Source organism: Podarcis bocagei, assembly GCF_964188305.1.
Source record: "Podarcis bocagei genome assembly, chromosome: Z".
Lineage (NCBI taxonomy): Eukaryota > Metazoa > Chordata > Lepidosauria > Squamata > Lacertidae > Podarcis > Podarcis bocagei.
In genome coordinates, this window is record NC_138140.1 from 15560320 (window position 1) to 15581134 (window position 20815).

Sequence of the window (20815 nt, forward strand, 5' to 3'; positions counted from 1 at the left end):
ATAAGCAAAGAGAGAGAAGTCTCTGCTCAAAGGCGCTTGCGATCTAAACTCTGAACGTAACAACAAAGGAAGGGAGAGAGGCTGGAGTAGCCAAGAGACCTCAGCTTATCGGTTGGTTATCTTTTCGGCCCTGGGGGAACATTTGGACTTTAATTATGCCTCTTGCTTGCCTGGGAGAAGGATCAAGAGGGGTGTGTAAGTATGTATAGGAACTAGCCTGCCATACAAATTAAATTCATGGCTCTCTCCCTTGTTTGCCTCTGGCTCTGCCCACCACTGGCAGGTGGCCCTCCAGATGTTACTGGACTACAACTCTCATCATCCCTGACCCTTGGCCATGTTTGCTGGGGCTGGTGTGAGCTGTAGTTGAGCAACCTCTGGAGGTCCATAGGTTACTCATGTCTGGTTTAGGCATTGTTCTCACAAGCTCATGTCCCGGTGGTACAGGAATAGCTGTTGCATTCTGGGCCTCGCCTTCGGTTTATATTTTTTAAAAATAATAATCCATATTCCAGCCTTTTCATCTATGTCCCGTGTATATTATCTGTAAAGATATGCCATGGGGCCATATCCCACATTGCCCTGGGGCTGTGGTCACAGCACTAGTAATGGCAGGGTGTTCTGTCTGAAAAGAGGCTCTGGCATCGCCTCCAGGGACCTATTTTTGCAGGGCAGGGCCTGGAATTCCGAGCAGGCCTCAAAGCCTGTCCTAGTTGCCATGGCAATATTAGTGGGCTTTTTTTTAAGTTCAGCAGATGCATTCCGCCTTCTTCACAGAAATGACATGACAAACCTGGCAGAAGGACCTGGGGGCTTTGGGTATTGCGATCTGAACTCCCGTTTGCCCCCTTGAATGAGGCCTGAATGTGCTCACAAAAGCTGCCTCGCCATTGTATGGTTGGTTGGCTGGGGATTCAACACGACATTGCCCCTTTGACTCCAAAATGGAAGCACAAACACTTGATTGGTGCTAAACCGTGAAGCAGTGTTGTGCACCCACTGGGCATGTGAAATTCCTCCCAATTAATTAATAATAGTTGCCCACACAATACAGTTTCTTGGTTTCAAATAATTTAATGTGGTATACTCAGTGGTAATAGCATTTGCTTTGCACGCTGAAGGTCCCAGTGCCACAATAACAACCATACTTCCAACATCTACAGACCAGGTTAGGACTGTCCCCTGCCTGAATGCAGGTAGGCCCTCCTTTTTCTCACAAGTGAATGAGGCAACAACAATGCTTTCCAGTTTATGAGACACTAGCACAGAGGAATGTAGGAAGACGCTGACAAACTGCAATTCCCAATATTATTTGGGCTAGGGATGTGCTTTAAATGTGCAATGTGTGCACAGCCTTGGATTCGTCTTGAGGGGCTGTTGTCGATCACTACACCTCTGGGATTCAGACCCTTTAAAAACCAGCCACCTTTTCTCCCCAGCAACAACCAGGCCTGGAATATCTCCTGCCCTTTTCCATCTCTGAGCAGCTGAATTTCCTCTCTCCATAGTTCTGAGCCTCTAGCACCTTGAGTTTTACTCCAGGAATCCGGGCAGAGCTCCAGAAAGGGGCCCAGTCTCAGGCAAAGTGTAGTTGATGCCGACCCATTAACAGGGAGGTCAGTCGAGGGCCTTTCCACCGCCTGGCATGTGTCCATCAAAGCAACGGAAAGCTCTCTGGGGATCCTGACCCACTTTCATCCTGAACACCCACCCCTCACTTTCCTTCCTTGTAAGTGAAATGGTGTGTAGAAATTCAGGCCAGCCCGGGGACAGGGAAGGGATGTATATACCCTTGAAATGAACTTCCCTCTGCTTTCATTTCCCTCCCTGTGGGACAGCCAACTTGAGTTGGGATTGGAAGGAGGCCTTATGGAAGCAGTGGGGAGAGAGGCTGCCTTCCTCAAAGTTGAGGAAATGGAGGTTGAGTGGTTTCCTTATATAGCTATTTGCAACAATCCCCCTCCCCACCAGGTAGCAGATAATACACCACAGATACCACTTTAAACAGCCATGACTCCTATTCCCCTCACAGAGCTGTGATTCTCAAGAGTTCCCTTGGAAGAGGAATTGATTGTTAAACCGTTTTGGAATTCTAGTTCTGGGAGGGGAATAGGGGAGCCTCCCAAACACTCTCAGCACCCATAGATATATTACGTACAGCTTACAGAATTATTTGGTGCTATTGCAGTGGTTTAATGCATGGTTTGAATGTGGCCATTCTCCAGCCTCACACACATCCATACGTTCACACACATCTCTGTCCCTCTTTGAATATTAACAACATAAGAAGAGCCCTGCTGGATGAGGCCAGTGGCCCATCTAGTCCAGCATCCTGTTCTCAGTGGTGGCCCAGATGCCCCAATGGGAATCTTGCAGGCAGGACCTGATCCTGACAGCAACTCTCTCTACTTGTGATTCACAGCAGCTGGTATTCAGAGGCATGGTGTGGAGGTAGATAAAACCAGCGGCGGATCATATGCCTGCGCTGCCCAGGGCGGGCGCACTCCTGAGGGGGCAGGGCGTGCTACCGAGAGGGGCAGTACACACTCCCGAGGGCACGGAGTGTGGAGGGTGCCCTCCCAGGCACAGGATAGCTGGTCAGGTGTACGGAGCGGCATGCGTGGCCTGCAGCTGGGGGGGGGCGGAGCGAGCCACCCATGGGGGGGGGGCAGAGCGAGCTGCCGATGGTGGACATCTGGCGCGCCACCTGCCTGCGACTCCCAAGCCTCTTCCTACTCCCGAGCTGTCAAAACGATCCGTCGAGGGAAGATGGGGAGCTGCGCTGCTTTCCCGGCGGCCTTCCCCCTTCATTTTGACAGCTCAGGACTCGGACGTCGAGGGAGGCTTGGGAGTCTCAGGCAGGTGGCACGCCAAATGTCACCCCCCTCAGGGATGACACCCAGGTTGGACCAGCCCCACCACACACCCTTTCCTCTGCCACTGGATGGAACAGCCACCATGGCTAGCAGCCACTGACAGCCTTGTCCTCCTCTGTAAATTTATCAAATCCTCCTTGGTGGTCATCACTGCCTCTCGTGGGGAAAAAATCCATATATTAACTCTGTGCCATGTGAAGAAGTAAGGTCCCTGCCCGCCTTCCCCCTGCACTTTTAAACATGTACCTCTTGCATTTAACGCTTCTGGAGCTTTTAGCTGGAGGGTTATGTTGTTGTGATAAACAGCCAGGTTGCCTAGTTCCTTAGCTCCTCCCTTGCCTGACTCCACGTTCCAGGTCACGGGGAGGGACATATTAAGCATGCTTCATCCAGGTGAGGCCATGTCCGTCAGGGAGTGTGAGTGCCGCGGTGGGGAGGTGGTGTTACTCATTGTTTTGGAAGGAGCGAGGCATGAAGAATGTGAGCGAGCTTCCTCGAGGATGGAAAATATCCAAGGCCAGGGCTACCCCACCGAAGAGGCAGGCATGTTCAAGAAAAGGGTCTTTTTGGAGGCATTTCGTGAAGGGAGAGGAGACTTCAGTTTCCGTGATGTTCCTGAGGAGCTACCAAGGCAGAAAGAAGGTCAGATGGGCAGCTGGGAGATGGGTGTGAGTGTGTGTTTGGTTGCTCTATGTCATCATTTCCCTGAAATGCTGTCTTCAGGGTGTCTGGGGCTATAATCCCATCAGCCCCAGTTAGCATAACTTATGGCAGCTCTGGTCTCCATGTATCTGAGGGGCAGCATTTTGGGGGATGCTTCTCTACCTTGGATTTGAGACTCTGGGTTTGAATCCCCATACTGCTTAAATCCAGCTTGATCCTTCTGTGGATTGTCCCAAACAGTTATGTGAACATCTGCCCGCCCGCCCCCCCTGCAAATAAAAAATGGGGAAGGTAATTTCTGTTGGACCATGGAAAGAGCTTCCAGCTCTGCTACTCAGAAAAACCCTTAGATGCTTTTCTATCAGATGTTGGGGTAGGAACTTGGGGGAGGAGACCCCTGTCCTCAGCACAGTGGTGCACAGTCTCATCAAGTGCCCAGCAAGGGCGGAGGGGATTATGGTGAGAAGCTTAGCACAGACAGCAAGAATGGCTGATTGGCTAGGGCAGGATTGGATCCATTCCGCTTCTTACATAGGTCTGGTGTTGGAAGCCTTCAAAACCTCTATTCTGTTTTAGGAGTTGGCTGCTAGCACAGCTCCAGCTCTTAGCCCACCAAGAGTTTATAGTTCTCAGTGTTGACAGTGGGGAAGAGGAGGGAAGGGGATGGCTAGTCATCCTTCAGTTCTCCATTTATTTTACCCTAAGGCTGGTTAGGTTTTATCAGCCTTTCCAGTGACTTCTGTCACCCTCCTACAAGTTCTCTTGTGTTGCGTCTTGTTGTTCAAAAAAGGGGTATGATTGAGAGATGTTCTTTTGTCTGAAACTCCCTCCTGAATTAGCGTGAATGAGCTGAGACCTTGACATGGATCTCCTCTGTGGGCAGAAAGCTGATCAAGATCTAGCAATAAATCTCTGAGTGATTTGAAGTAGATCAGCAAGTATTCTGAGCAGTGCTATTTTTCTAGGAAAAGAGGTGCCAGAACTCACCACAAACATCTCCCTTGTTCTCTGATTATGGCAATGGTGCCCACCTGAGAGGTGCCAGAACTGAGTTCCGATGAGTTCCAGCTCAAAAAAAAAAGCCGTGATTCTGACTAATTTGTTTTGGCCCCTCTAGACTGGTGTGGGGGTTTTTTTGGTGGATCTATTCTTCTGTGACATGTTATTGGCACAATAATAGCACATTAATGGTGGATTTATACTGGACCATCCATTGGTTGGCATCTCTAGGTGGGTGAGAGTGCCTTCTTGAACAATAAAAACCAATTAAGAAGACTGTGCATGCCACCCAGCAGAAGCTGGTTGCAAATTATAGCCCACCCACCACCACATTAACCTTCATCTTGAAAAGCCACCCCATTACATCACAAGGGGCTTCCATCCATGACGTCACCAGAGCCCACCCTAGGTCTCAGGTTTGGGCCGTGAAATCTCACTGTCTGGGATGCTCCTGACGTGACAACCCTATTCCTTACATTGGTTGTGCTATTTCTGTCCAAAGGGGTACTCTTGAGCTATACAGCATAATGAAACCAAGACAGAATGGATAAACTGGAACATCTGTGGGTTTATTGATTTAATTTTTTTAAGGGAGAAAATTAGGAGGAGGAAGAAGAAAGCTTATTTTTTTAAAAAAAAACAAATCCATTGTGGCAATATAAAAAAACACCTTAGGAAAACTATTAAGGAGAGGTTGCAGAGCATTCTCAAAAGGTCGCAGAATAATGGCAGCGTCAAGCTTTTGTTCACACAATAAGGTTAAGGCTGAGACTATGATGCAGTCACAACCGTCCCTTGAAGATAAACGGATCATATACGCAAGGCACAGCATAAACTTCATGACGCAACCTGTTAAGTTGCCAAGCATTGTTTTGACTTTGTTTTATAGGGCTCAGACTGCAAAGGGTTGGCCTGGGTCATTTGAGTGCAAAGTATACACCTTCATCATAGAGATCTTTGGGGCCCTAGTGGAGTCTCTAGGACAGGGGTGGGAAATCTTAGGACTGGGGGCCCGATGTGGCCCTCCGTGCCTCTCTATTTGGTCCTTGGGACTCTCCCCAGGCCACACGCCTCAACAGTCCTTCTCTGCACCCTCCTTGAGTGCTTTTGGCATGGGTGGATTGTGTCCTTGAACCATGACAATACCGCTCAATCTGCATGGTTCAGCTGAGGAGGAGCAGTGTGGTGTGATAATATTAATATTATTATTATTAATAATAATAACAATAACAATAATTATTTATTTATTTATACCCCGCCCTTCCCGATTCAGGAAACCGGGCTCAGGGTGGCTAACAACAAATTTAGAACACTCAATTGATGCTACAAAACAACAACAACAACAAAAAATCCAGCATAAAATATGATATAAAGCGTAAATAACAATAAAATCAAAAATCAATTTAGGGGGGAAATCCATCCAATAAACATTAGATGATCACCAGGGCTAGCTGGCTAAATTAGTCCCACTTGGGCCAGCGAGGAGACCAGGGGAGAACCAGCTGTGGGATCCCAAGGCGGGCAATCTTCACAAAAAGGGGAGGGGGAGGGAAGGAAGGAAGGAGAACAGAAGATCAGACCAGGTTTAAATTGAAAGCCAGGAGGAATAGTTCTGTCTTACAGGCCTTACGGAAGGAAGTTAAATCCTGCAGGGCCCTGGTCTCATGGGACAGAGCATTCCACCAGGTCGGAGCCATCACTGAGAAGGCCCTGGCCCTGGTGGAGGATAATCTAACTTCCTTAGGGCCCGGGACCTCTAAACTATGATTATTCATGGACCTTAAGGTCCTTTGCGGGGCATACCAGGAGAGGCGGTCCCGTAAGTACGAGGGCCCTAAGCCACAAAGGGCTTTAAAAGTCAAAAACCAGCACCTTAAACCTGACCTGATACTCCACCAGGAGCCAGTGCAACTGGTAAAGCACTGGGTGAATATGCTCCCATGGCAGAGACCCCGTGAGAGCCTCGCTGCAGCATTCTGCACCCGCTGGAGTTTCTGGGACAGTTTCAAGGGCAGCCGTGCGTAGAGCAAATTACAGTAGTCAAGCCTGGAGATGACCGTCGCATGGATCACTGTGGCCAGGTCGGGGTGGGAAAGGTAAGGGACCAACTGCTTGATGCAGCGAAGGTGGAAAAATGTTGCCTTAGCTGTTGCTGTAACCTGTGCCTCCTGTGTAGTGGTTAGAATGTCAGATAAGGACTTGGGAGACAAGGACTCAAATCCCCACTCAGATGTGAAGCTCTAACCTACAGCACAGGGTTTTGTGGGGCTTAAATGGGGGGGGGGCTAGGAAAAAGTGGCACAAAGTGACATCTCTTGGGGTCAACCCCCAGTGGCTCTAACAGCACACAGCACAGTTTTATGTCTGTGTGTATGTGCCTGCCTGCCTGCCTGCCACAGATGACGTGAGATTCCTTTCTCCACGCCTGGAGGCCAAAGACATTCCTCAACATCAGCTGTTCTGCTAGCAAAGGCTTTCTGGATTTCCCAGCAAAAGGGGAGGGGAGTGGCTATGAAAACTTAACACATTCAGCATTCAGGGACACCTCAGGTGAAAGTCTGCTGAGTCGAACTGGTGTTATCAGGAAGGATGCAAAGAGATTGTGCTTTGGCTGCATGCTTGCCATACATTTAAAACCTGCGGTTTCCCACAAAGTATCCTGGGAACTGTAGTTCCCCCCCTCATGAAGCTGCACTCCCCAGCAACTTCAGTTCCCAGGATCCATCAGATTGAAATAAGCAAGAGTGGGACCAGCCCTTGCCTTTTGAGATATGATTTGTTTGTTTATGTGCCGTGCAATTGCCAAGGTGACTTCTAAACTTTGCTCAGTTGTTCTAAGAAATCAAAAGATCAGTGGTTAAAATCAGCGCAGTTGATTCAGAATGCTATCCGACTGTATCCAAACATAGATGAAAAACTGTGGCTTGATCTCAGGAATGATCACACAAAAGTTGGTTAAAATCAGTGCGGTTTTGAAAGGTTCAGTCTCACATCTTGATTCAAAATGGTGTCTAATGGTTCTCTCCTCATGTCATCTTGACAACCACCACTCTGTGAGGTAGGTTAGGATGAGAGAGGCAGTGACTGGCCTGAGGGCACCCACTGAGCTTCGTGGACAAGGGAGGAAGATTTGAGCCCTGGTCTCTCCCATGTCTTAGTCCAACTCTCCAACCACTACACTATACTGGCTCTTTTTTCAGTTTGTTCCCATCTCACCTCTGATGCTAAACTGTACTGCATATGGTGTGCAGGGCAGCTGTGGCATGGCTTCTCTGAAGCTGCCTTGCGGACCAAATGCAGAAGCCTGGCAGGCCTGAGATTCACCATAGCTGATCTAATGATTAAATCCATTAAAGCCTGGAAGCCTAGTCATTAGAGGTGCTAAATGAGGAATTTAGCTGCTGGCTGTGCTCTCCAAATCAGCATCTTTACAGCCTCCTAGAGATTCCCTACCACCACCTGCAAAACAACTGATCTTATTGTGCACAAGGGGGCCGTATCCTGCATTGTAGTGTGCTCCATCAGCACAGCAACTTTGCATGTGGCTGTCTCCATGGAGACAGTACGTGGTACTCGCCTGGCGGATGGAGGGGAACTGGGGAAACCCAAAGCCGTCTGCATTTTTTTCTTTCCTGGAGCTGAAGCAGCAGCAGCCGCCGCCGCCGATGTCTGTAAGATATTTTGGTGCTGGTTGGCTTTGGATGGGGGTGGGTAAAAAGCCCCCCTCCTCTAGCAAGTGCTAATCATGCTTCTGGATCCCTGAGAAAAACCTAATGTGTTTTCCCCCTTCTTTAATGCTCGTTATCTGTTTGTTTGTTTTGCATTGCTAATTGATGCCTGTACCTATTAAGAGGCCAGCCAGCATTGTGTAAGGTCTTGATTGCAGATTAATTTTGCATGCATATTCTGGACAGCGTGGCAGTATTCCATTGGGGATTACGATTTGGAGTGGACTAGCAGATATATGTGGTTTCCCACTCACCCTCCACCCCCTTCCTCTGCCCTTGAAAAAGGCCCAGTTCACACACAAATGCACATCACTCAGCAACCTACTGACGGTTGAGCGTGTGAATGGTCTCCCACTTTTGTGGGAGATCCAAAACTTCACCCATTGTCATATAATCATAGGATTGTAGAATTTGCAGGGACCCCAGGGACCATCAAGACCGCCTCTATGCAATTCTGGAATCACAGCTGAAGACTCCCTGAAAGATGGACACCTAACCTCTGTTTCATAGCCTCCAATGAAGAAGAGTCCACCACCTTCCGAGAAAGTCTGTTCCACTGTGGAAAGTGTATTGCCACCAGGAAGCTCTTCCTAATGTTTACTTAGAATCTCTTGTCATTTGAATCTCTTGGTTCAGCTGGAACCTCTGGTAGCTGTGGAACCACCATAGAGAAGGACCTTTCCCTTGTTGGCCACCCAACCACACACCAACCTAGGGGATGGGCACACTGTGATGGTTGGTACCTGTTGCGAGGGAGGTAGGGCAGAAGGCAGGGAGCCCAACAGTAGGCAACACCAGGGCCAATGGCAGGCAAAGCCAACTAATTCTAGTTTTCTCCCTATCCTCTTTCCTCCTGAGAGGTTCAAGGGGCAACACTTACACTAAGGAGGAGGAAGCTGATAGGCAGGGCCACCCCCTGGACTGGTTGTAAGAAAGAAACCAGGCAGGTAGGGGCTGGCTGAGGGCAGACTAAGGTTGGTGGGGCAGTTCTCTCAGTTGTCCTAATGGACCAGCCTCCACTCCAATGAATGGATTGGGCCCATTAATATATACAAAAGGTTTGTTGCTAACCAAACTGTTTACCATGCAGAACAGTGGTTATAACAGAATAGTGACTGAGTGGATTCTGTGCCCAACTACATCTTTTTATAGCACGTTCAGGTCAGACAACGAAAAACAAATTTGCCAGTGGCACTGCTTGGCTCCTGGACAGGATTGTGTTCTATCCCCTTCCCACTGACCCACCTTGGAAGGAGGATGCTTAGGGCCCCTAGACAATTCAGAAGGGGTGGGGATTTCCTCAAAACAAGTGCCCCTTGTTGCTTTTGGCCAAGTTTGTTTCCATAGCCCCCTTGCTTAAAAACCTTTTGATTCTGCCCTCTGACACAAGAGTATGTAACAGGGAGAGGAAACAGCCTGTGGATCATAACAATGCATTTGATGACGGAAATCCGGCAACATTCTCATTAAGACTGAAGTCCTATATAACCACTTTACCTGGGAGTTAGTCCCACTGAAACACAATAGGAATCGCTTCTGAGCAAACAAATTGCGCTTTCAAGTAGTGGGGAGGCATAATCAGTAGTTGGGATCAACTATGTTCTGGAACATGCACTGGGCAAGTCATTCTCTCAGCCTCAGTTTCCCAGCTGGGAAATGGGTATGCCAATTGCCTATTGTGGTCTAGTGGTTAGAAAGCCGAGTCTGTAGTGGATAACATCGAGTACGAATCTTGAGAATCGCGAGTGGGGAGAGTGCTGTTGCACTTGGCTCCTGCTGGTTAGTCACTGCGAGGGCAGGATGCTATCCTCTGTGAGTTTCTGGCCCAATCCAGCAGGGAATTTCTTACGTTCTATCTCCTCTGTATACCAAATGTAGAGAATTGCAAATAGGAATAACACAGTTGCAGTCAGGTTCTGCTTGCAGTCTTCTTATTGGGGGCACCTGGTTGGCTAGTGTAAGAACAGGATGCTGGACTAGGTAGCCCATTGGCCTGATCCAGCAGCCAGGCCAGTCTTCTTATGTTCAGGGTTAATGGTCTGGGATGATGGGAGTTGTAGCTAAAGGTGGACAAATACGTCAATTTCAGCTTCTCCTTTTTGCAATCTTAAGCTGAGATCGCCACGTTTTTGCATCAGTTTGTGAATTCATTATTTTCTAAAACTGCCAACATTTCAGTGCAATTTCTCTTAATAAACATGTTGCAAGTGATTTCTCCTAATGCAGCTGGTGTGTAGGGACCCATAGCCTGATCCAAGGTTGGGCACAGCAGGAGCATTGCCACCATGCAAATATATGGTGGAAGATTAATAAATGGGTCTCCAAATACATGTTTGGGTTAGAAGTGGGTCCTAGGTCTGAAAAGGTGGATGACTGCTGCCTTAATATACTGCATTTTATATGTTACTTTAACTAATATAGTCAATTCTATGTCACTTCCCCCTAAGTTGAGGCGTTTTTGTAAACATTCTTCGGTTGGCAAACCACACTGCAAAATTTGGAAGACTGTGAATTCTGAAGGGTTGCTGAGGTTTGGTTTGGTTTGCATATTATTTGAGAAACTGCGAATCCTTGTAGCTTCTCATTAAAATTCAAACTGAACTGAATGTATCCCTAGCCATAATCTGGCAACATCTGGAGGGCGATCAGTTCCTTCATCCCTGCTTGAGACCGAATGATGAAGGCATCTGTGCCATTTGCAAATGCAGTGCGTGTTTACAAAACTGGGTGCAAATAACACGTACCCTTTTTTTTTTTTTTTGGTGGACAATGCACCGTATTCGGGAATCTCCCTGGCTTTGAACAGGTATGAATTATTCAATCTTCTCCTCTCCCCACTCACCATGGTGCCCTTGGGATCTAAGGATGTGATCCTTTGGAAAACAATAAAAGGATGCACTGCAGAGAATGGAGGGGGCCGCGGGTGATGGTGGCTGCGTCGACCACCCCTCCCCTCGACCCCCTTTCCAGCTCTCCTGCTTTTGCCTGCAACGGAGGACTGCGGGGAAACCGCTGGGTCTGTTGCCGCAGACTTCCAACAGCCAACTGAAGGCAGGGGGGGCCCCAAACCTGTTGTGCTTTTGGAGGCAGACATTGCAACGTCTTGGTGCGATGCAAGTGCCAGGCATGTAGATGAGTACAGGTAGCTGCATGCAGTAGGCGCTTGAGCGATAGCAGAGCGAAGGGACAGCAGGGCAGCCGGGAAGTGGGTGTGAGACGAAAGGGGAGCACCCTACACGCTTTGCCCAGAGAGGGGGCTCTCCCTCTCTCTCTGCGCGTGTGTGTGTGTGTGTGATATTTTGCGCCTGGACACGCACACGGAAACCTCTCCCTGCTGACTCCCCTTTGATTTGCCAAGGAGAGGAAATAAGAGGAAACCTTCGCTTGTAGCAGTTACAGACACAGCATCTCGTTGATGAAGATGTTTCCACGGCAGTAAGGGTATCAGCTGCAGGGACCCGGAGGACTTTGGCTGGAGAAAAGCCAGAACTCTGGGTGGTGGACAGGAGGAGGAGGAGGAGAGTCTCTCACCCTGCTGGAAGATGGAGGCCAAACCTTTGTTCAATATGCAGAAGGCGCTTGTGCAGCCCTTCCAGATGTGCATGCTGGATATTCCCCTGAGCGTGCAGGACGACGACGTGAGTATTGCCCACGTGCTAGGTGGGGGAGCTCTGGGGTGGTGGCGGCGGCAGAGTTTGGGCTCCAGAGACTCTGGATGCTTTGGGGTGCCTAAGGGCTCGTTTGACTGCCCGGTTTTCTTTCTGTCTCAGAGGGTTCCTGGGTTCTAATAGTTGAATGTTGAAGCTGAATGTTGAAAGATTCAAGACAGCTGTAGAACTCACTCCCACAGGAGGCAGTGATGGCCATAAACTTGGATGGCTTTAGAAGAGGACTGGACAAATTCACGGAGGAGAGGGGCTATCGAAGGCTGCTGTTCACAATGGCTGTCCACCACTAGATGCAGCAATGCTTCTGAATGCCAGTTCCTGGAAACCACAGGAGGGGAGAGGGCTCTTGCACTCAGATCCTGCTTGCTGGTTTCCTATGGGCACCTGGCTGGCAGTTGTGAGAACAGGGTGCTGGGCTGGATGGGCCATTGGCCAGATGCACATGGCTTATGAATTTTGGGTGGAGTGATGGAAAATCAAAATTTCATACACATATTGAAGTGCCGTCGTATGAGAGATATGGCTTTACTCTCTTAGAAAAGAAAGCCACTTGGAAGGTTTCTCCCAGAGTTTCCTACATTTGTAGTCACTACCTGAAGTGTGCCGTAGATTATGGAAACCAGGAATATGCCTTGCACCAAGTCAACCCCTCATTGGTCTGCCTAGCTCAGTCTCTTGATAGCTGTCACTGGTAGTGCCCGTCCAAGTGTCAGATGGGGGGCCGTCTTTCCAGACCTAGAGGTGCCATTGGAGATTGAACCTGGGGGCTTCTGCATGCAAAGCAGATGCTCTATCATGGAATACAGCCCCTTCCCCTAAGAATAGTGAGGTTCCAGTCCTCATGTTTCTGAAATTGAGAGTTGACTTAAGTAGGAAGCTGCCTTATACCAAGTCAGACAATTGCTGCATCCAACTCAGTACTGTCTACACTGACTGGCAGAGGTTCTCCAGGGTTTCAGGCAGTGGGTCCCTCCCAGCATACCTGGAGATGTCATTGGGGTTTGAACCTGGGATCTTTTGCATGCAGAGTAAATGCTCTCTACTACTAGCTTTGCCTATTTCCCCCTGAGTGTCACTATTTACTTCTGCAGCACTTGGGAGCATTCCCGTTTGAGCTGCTTGGAGATGGGCCAAGACAGGGTGGTTGAGGGAGTAGAATTTCAGAAGTGGAATTCTGTCCGCAGAGCAGAATTGTCCCTCCAGGCAGAGCTATAAATTACTTTCTTTTTGCTGGATCTTCCGCTGGACTCTCCTCCAAGCTTTGCTGCATTCTGCTGGTTGCTGCTGTATGACTTAAGGAGGGGAGTGGGGCAGGAATCCAGTTACTTCCAGCCCCAGATCTATCATGGTTATTAACTTGCAAAAATCCATGTCATTGTAATGGTGGGGGACAGGTGTCAGGAGGTGGTGGTGGTGACAGAGGGAAACCATGCATTTCAGTAAACTTCGGGAAGGGGGGAGTGCAATATGACTCCATGAGTGCTCTGCATAAACACACATAGTGTGCTTTTCAGGAAAGGCATGGCCAGCATCAGGGTAGGAGGAAGTGAATGTGTCCATTTCAGTTTCTCGTTTTTCCAATCTGAAATTCAGTTTTTGATTTAAAGAAACAAAACAAAACCTAGGGGCTCCGATTCCTGCTTGTTCCACTTGCCAACCCCACCTCCCCTCCAGCCCCTTTGCCAACTGCCTGTCCCCCCAAACCCCCTCCTCATACACCTCACCCACCCCCAACCTGTCCCCTCACAGTTTCCCACAACCGCAACCCCTTTTGAAGGAGGGGAAAGTACTTTACAGAGCAGTTTGCCAAACTGCTTTGTGGAGCACCTTCCCCAGCTTTTAAAAAGCTCACTTGGCCACCTGTAGTGCAACTGTAGCATGATGACAGCCTTACATTTTTATGTATACAGGAAGAAAAAGAAAATAGTTTCATCAGCATTTTAGTGTGAATTCTTCCTGGTATACCCTTTTTTTGTATGGAATTTTACTGAATACACGTAACTCGCAATTCAGCTTTACACACTTGGCAAAAAAGGAGGTAGCAGAAAGAGGGTGGGTGTCCAGGAAAAAAGACTTTGGCATTAGCAGTCCCACCCACTATTGAACCCAATGTGTTTTGACTTTGTGCGATTCTGTCTTTACGCGCTATCCTCAGAATGTAACTCCCATTCACCTGTATACACATTTTTGCATGGTATTTCCCCAAATATGACATTGCTACTTTCAATAATATATGCTTTTTTAATGCACACTTTACTTTACCATGTGCATTTTTTAAATGCATGACATGACTGGACAACTGCATTGCAAAATTCAGAGAAGGAATTTCAAAGGATGACTGTGTGTTCTGATTCATGTATTGTTTTGGCAGGTGAAAATTAGAATGGAAGCGAATATCTCCCCCCCCCCCCAATCAAGTGTAGAAGCACTAAGATTTCCATGCACCTATTCAGAGGGAGGGCAATTATTCTTGCCCTCTCTCTGAACTGGTTCTGTGAAAATACCATGTGAAATCTGCCAAGCAGCCAATGCAGGACAAGATCAGTTTTGGCACAGGGCATATGAAAACCTTTGACTTTTGGTGTGGCTGTACAGAGTTCCCTGGGAAGAGGGGTTTATTGTTAAACCACCCTGGGAACTGTAGCTCTGTGTGAGGAGAGAATAGCTGGTCTCCTAACATTTCTCAGCACCCTGTACAAACTACAAGGGTCTACGGGTTATTTTGGGGTGGTGCGGGGGGGGGGGAGTGGGAAGCCATGACTCTTTAAAGTGGTATGATACTGCTCTAAATGTATTATGCAGGTGGGGCCTGTGTTTTGCTATGAGGGTCCTCCTTTAATAGATGAAATTAGAGGAGTGAGAGAAATATGCAGGCAGAAGGAGCTAGATTAAATGTCTGGCATCTCCAGTTCACTGGAAAGGGCAGCAGGGACACCCCAGACACCCACTTCCAGTTAGAATAGATGACAGTGAGCCAGATGAGAAAATAGTGTGACGTCATAAAAGGAAGCATCCTATTGCAGGAACACTTCATCATGCAAGGGTGGGGAAAGCTGGCAGGCCAAACAGAAGAGAAACGTCTAGGGGCCAATATGTCCATCAAGGCCTATCTCTCTGGCTTTTGGGGACTGTTTATAGGCCATGCCCCCTCTGGAGCCACGCACCTCACCTGCTTCATAAATTCACATTTGCTCCACTCACTTTTGCCTCTGGTCCTGCCGACCACTATCATGTGGCCCCTGGAGGGAGGCATGCCTGGATGGAAGATAGACAGCTGTGTGTGCAGAAATGTACATATTGTACAAGAGTTAAAAATTTGCATTAGCTGCTTGGCCCCCATGTGCCTTCTGTTCTGGCTTGCCACAGGTTGTGTGGCCCCTGGGTGGTTGTCCACAAGGGAATGTGGCCCTTAGGCATGCAAAATGTCCCAGGTTCAATCCCCAACAGCATCTCCAGGCCAGGGGTGGGAGAGACTCCTGCCCCAAATCCTGCAGAGCTGCTGCCAGACAGTGTTGACAGTACTGAGCTAGAGCTGATTAGTTTAACTCAATATAAGACTGGTTCATATTTATATTAGCCCTTTGTTTAGAACCATGAGGTCTGGAACCTTATGTTATTTTTGGAGAAGGTCTGTGGCAAAGCAGGTTTGATCCCCAGTGTCATTTGCAGGTAGGGCTGGGAAAGAGACACCGTGTCTGGAAATCCTAAGGAGCTGCTGCCAGTAAGTGTACAGAATACTGAGCTAGATAGATGAATGGTCTTACTCCATCTATAAAGAAGCTTCCTATGTCCTTCTGTAATTTGTGTTTTTGCCTCCCCTGCCTGCCCTGCTCTGTAAGACAAAAACATAATGCATAACAGCATGACATCACTAAAAGCCCAACAAAGAGTTAATCGTCCCATAACTCCCTGTTTTGGAGACAGGGTGGTTCAAGCCCTAAGCCACCCAAAGGGCTATCAAACACCACACAATGAAACTGTTACTATAAATAAAAGCAACTTTTACAAAAGCTATCATTAGCAATACCTCTTGGGCTCTGGCTGGCTGAGATCATGGCAGCTGGGAGGATACCTGGCAAGTTGCTGATGACAGCACACCGGTCTGGCTTCAGTGTGGCTTGGCTATGCCTTTCTTACCACAACATTGGATGGTCTTGCTGCCATAACAAAGTGCTGCGGCTTTCTACACAGATAGGTAGCTAGAGCCAGAGACCATCCTTTTGGATTGGGATCAGAATGTGCTGGGTGGTATATTTACAGCATGTGAATTCACAGTCAACTAAGGCAAGATCATCATTAGTTTGTGGGATGTTAATTCTCACCCAGCAAAGTTCTGGAGCCAGTTAAGCCTGGTTCAGTGCCGGAGCCCACAAATTAATGCTTAGGTTTTCCAGGTAAACCATGCAGGCTTTAAGAGTCATTTGCCTAGGGCGAGCAGAAATTACCCCCAAGTGATGAGACAAGGGGATATTATGGTTCTATGAGAATAGCTGCTGCCAACCACTCACAAATTATTCCAGATGTCCATGTTGAATATACATGGACCAGTTCCACCTAAAGATGGTTGAGGAATCTAGCCTTCTGTATTCTGATACAAACTGATCTGATGATCTGCGCCTGCTGAGCAGATCAAAACCTAATACTTCACATATATTTCACATTCCTCAGAAGTTCCAATGCTCAGAGTATCTCAAAATAAATATTAAAAATGCATATCTTGAAAGAGAATGTACAGATAACTTGCATGCATGAGTCCACAGATAAACACAAAATCACATAAAGCCAGGAACACCCGGAAACACACAGCCCTAACACCAAGGAGGGCTCTGGGAATCTTGTGGGAGGTAAGTGAAAAGCCTCACTTACTGGGCTTTGAGAAGGAGGTGCAAAGGCTCTAGGACAAGGGTCGGCAAAGTTTACCTCACCTGGGCTGGTTCACTCCTGCAGAGATCGCTCTGTGGGCTGGATCGCATCTGCGCAGATGCGATTTTTGGCATCTGCGCAGATGCAGTTTTCAGCGCCTGCGCAGATGCGATTTTCAGCATCTGCGTATGCGCAGACACAATTTCCAGCACCATGGAAGTGAGTGCCCACTCCGTGCTGTGCCGATTCAGCACAGCATGTGGGGACTCACCAAGCGGGTGGCTTGGTTCAGGGGTGGCTTGTGGGCCATTTAAATGTGGGCCGCTTGTGGCCCATGGGCTGCAGGTTGCCAACCCCTGCTCTAGGACCCAGACCCTCATGTCACCTTCCCCAAACCAGGTCCGTAAAGCGCTGCCTAAAGCAGCGTGAGATTCGCGTTACCTGTATTTACACACACATTTTTCTAAGGATTATTTTTTAAATGCAGTTTAATGTGGAATGTGGAATGAGACCAACTTTTGGCTGAACTAATGCCAAAAGCTGGAATGAGCCTCTTTGCTTCATCCATAGTCCCATTCTTCCACATGATGAGGCTGGTAGAATGCCCCAGAAAGAGAAAACGCTAACAGCTACACCCTGAATCATAAGGACATCAAAAAAGCCTGGCTGCTGGATCAGGCCAAACACCCATCTGGTCCAGCATCCTGTTCTCATGGTAGCCAACCAGATGCCCCAAAGGGATACCTGCAAGCAGCAGCACTCTCCCCACTTGTGATTCCCAGCAACTGGAATTCAGTGACTGGCTGCCTCTGATAGTGCAGGCAGAAGACAGCTATCCTGGCTGTTCAGGATGGGAAGGATAAGGGAAGAAAGAGAGAGAGAGAGAGAGAGAGAGAGAGAGAGAGAGAGAGAGAGAGTGTGTGTGTGTGTGTGTGTGTGTGTGTGCATTCTTTGGGAATCAACCCTGACAAAGTTGGTGCTGCAGAGACAGGATTTGACATCAATCCCTTCATCCTGAGCTGGTGGAAGTTGTAACTTGCTTCGCTGCGCTCCCAATGATAGGTGATTATACAACTGTTGTATAAAGATATGAGAGGACAAGATAGCAGGAAGGGGGATGGGGAGGAGGAGGAGGAAGAAATGAGTGGTGAAGCCGGGAAGAGATAATCTTTTCTCGGCAAAGCCAGCACCACTAGAGTGCTGTCTCAGCAAGGAGCTCTCTGCCAGCTGCTGATTCACCCTGCCATGTCATGCTCTTTAGTTCCTGGAACCTTTTGGAAACATTGCTATGAATCTTTCTCTCTCTCTCTCTCTCTCTCTCTCTCTCTCTCTCTCTCTCATAATGAGGTGTTAACTTTTTGAGATTGTATTAATTATTTGTAGGATTTATTTACTTTTTGTTTAAGGCCATGTTCACACCCTGCGCTTAAAGCACGATGATGCCACTTTAAACAATCATGGCTTCCTTCAAAGGATTCTGGGAGCTGTGGTTTATTAATGGTACTGGCAGTTGTTAGGTGGTCCCCTGTTCCCCCTGCCAGAGCCATAGTTCTCTGAGTTCCCTGTGAAGAGGGATTGGCTGTTAAATTGCTCTGGAAATTGTAGCTCTGGGAGCAGAGGAGGGGTCTCCAAACAACTCTCAGGACTCTTAAGGCGGGTGGGGGGGTGAAAGCCATGACCATTTAATGTGGTATCATGGAGCTTTAAATGTAAAGTGCAAATGTTATCTTATTCAGTGCTCTTTTTTAAAAGAAAAAAAGCATCAGTACTCACCATGAAGTAAGTGCCACACTTTTAATGTGGGGGGGGGATGTGCCAGTACTGTTATCATTTAGTACCCCCGATAAAAGCACTGGCCCTATTGATAGAAAAGCAGAACACAGATATTAAACAAAAGCAAGCTTCTACACACACACACACACACATTCCTTTCTCTCTTCCATCCAAGGAAGCAGGAATCCTTATCAAAGTTTAAGAACACATTCCAGCCAGGCAAAAACACTCAAGGAAGATATGGCTTGGGGAAGTTCCAAGGGCTAGACAGAGAAACTTGGAGAGCCAGATTTGGCCCCCTGGGTCACAGATTCTTCACCCCTGCATTATTTCATTCAGGTAGGTACATAATGGATTGTGAGTAGTACAAAGCAAAAGGCCCACTGAGCCACATCCAAGGCCACATTAGATCCAGAAGCAATTCATGTGACATTTGTTATTAGTGGAGCTATGCAATATGGGCAGGGTTGATATTTTGTGGGCAGAATTATATGTGGACAGAGATCCAGCCAATTTCTTTTTTTTTTTTTTTAATAAATTTTTATTGGTTTTACAACATTTTTAAGAAAAACAAACAAACACAAAAAATGACAAACATACAAAATAGTTTCAAAGATATTTTCATAAACCTCTTTTCTTGGACTTCCCCATACCCCCCCTCTCTGCATCCCAATGTCCATATTTGAACTAGCAACTCCCAATTGTTACTTTCTAATCTCTGTCATCTTAGTCCTCTTTTATTGTCTAACCTTGTATCCCTGTACCCTATTGCTTCTGGCAACCACAACATTTTAACATTCATTCAGTTTATAGTAGTCCTTAAGATAGCTTTTAAATTTTTTCCATTCTTCTTCCACCGTCTCTTTACGTTGGTCACGGATTCTGCCTGTCATCTCAGCCAATGTCATATAGTCCATCACTTTCATCTGCCATTCTTCCAGAGTAGGTAAATCTTGTGTCTTCCAATACTTTGCGATGAGTATTCTTGCTGCTGTTGTGGCATACATAAAGAAATTTCTATCTTTCCTTGTCACCAATTGGCCGACAATGCCCAAGAGAAAGGCCTCTGGTTTTTTAGGAAATGTACATTTAAGTACCTTTTTCATTTCATTATAGATCATTTCCCAGAAGGCCTTTATCTTCGGGCATGTCCACCAAAGGTGATAGAAAGTACCTTCAGTCTCTTTACACTTCCAACATTTATTATCGGGCAAATGGTAGATTTTTGCCAGTTTGACTGGGGTCATGTACCACCTGTAAACCATTTTCATAATGTTTTCCTTTAAGGCATTACATGCCGTAAATTTGATACCGGTGTTCCATAACCATTCCCAGTCATCTGACATAATGTTGTGTCCAACATCCTGCGCCCACTTAATCATAGCAGATTTAACTGTTTCATCCTGTGTGTTCCATTTCAACAGCAAGTTATACATTCTAGATAAATTCTTAGTATTGGGTTCTAACAATTCGGTCTCTAGTTTTGATTTCTCCACCTGGAAACCGATTTTCCTATCCTGTTTAAAAAATTCCATTATTTGGCGATATTGAAACCAATTTTCTACTTTGTGCTTCAATTTCTCCTGACTTTGTAGTTTAAACTTGTCTCCATCCTGTTCTAAGATTTCCCAATACTTCGGCCATCCGACCTCCATATTGAGTTTCTTCACTGCTTTAGCCTCCACTGGTGACACCCATCTAGGGGTTTTATTTTCCAATAGGTCTTTATATCTTATCCAAACATTAAATAATGCTTTTCTAACAATGTGATTTTTAAAAGTACTGTTAACTTTGTCATACCAAAGATATGCATGCCAACCAAAAGCATTATTGAAACCTTCCAGATCCAAGATGTCCGTGTTCTCGAGGAGCATCCATTCTTTCAGCCAGCAAAAAGCTGCTGCCTCATAGTACAATTTTAGGTCCGGCAGGGCAAAACCCCCTCTTTCTTTAGCGTCAGTCAGTATTTTGAATTTAATTCGGGGCTTTTTGCCCTGCCAGACAAATTTCGAAATGTCTTTGTGCCACCTCTTAAAACATTCCATCTTGTCAAGAATCTGCAAGGTCTGAAACAAAAATAACATTCTAGGCAATACATTCATTTTAATTACTGCAATTCGGCCTAACATTGACAGTTTCAGATTTGACCATATTTCTAAATCTTTTTTAATCTCTGACCAACATTTTTCATAATTGTCCTTATACAAATTGACATTCTTAGGTGTTAAATAAACCCCTAGGTATT

General features: G+C 47.0%; 1 protein-coding gene across 3 annotated transcripts in view; it reads left to right on the forward strand.

Annotated features, from left to right (window-relative positions):
• RALGDS (ral guanine nucleotide dissociation stimulator) overlaps positions 1-20815 on the forward strand; it is a 94576-nt gene that overhangs the window by 11881 nt on the left and 61880 nt on the right. The window contains exon 1 of one of the 3 annotated variants that reach the window (XM_081179195.1): positions 2930-3518. The exons of 1 other annotated variant lie outside the window; for it this stretch is intronic. In XM_081179195.1, the coding sequence (XP_081035321.1) occupies positions 3348-3518 (171 nt within the window). In that variant the 5' untranslated portion in view covers positions 2930-3347. Of the gene's footprint in view, positions 1-2929; positions 3519-11509; positions 11905-20815 lie in introns of those variants that run through there. One more of the 3 variants, XM_081179197.1, reaches the window with a different exon arrangement.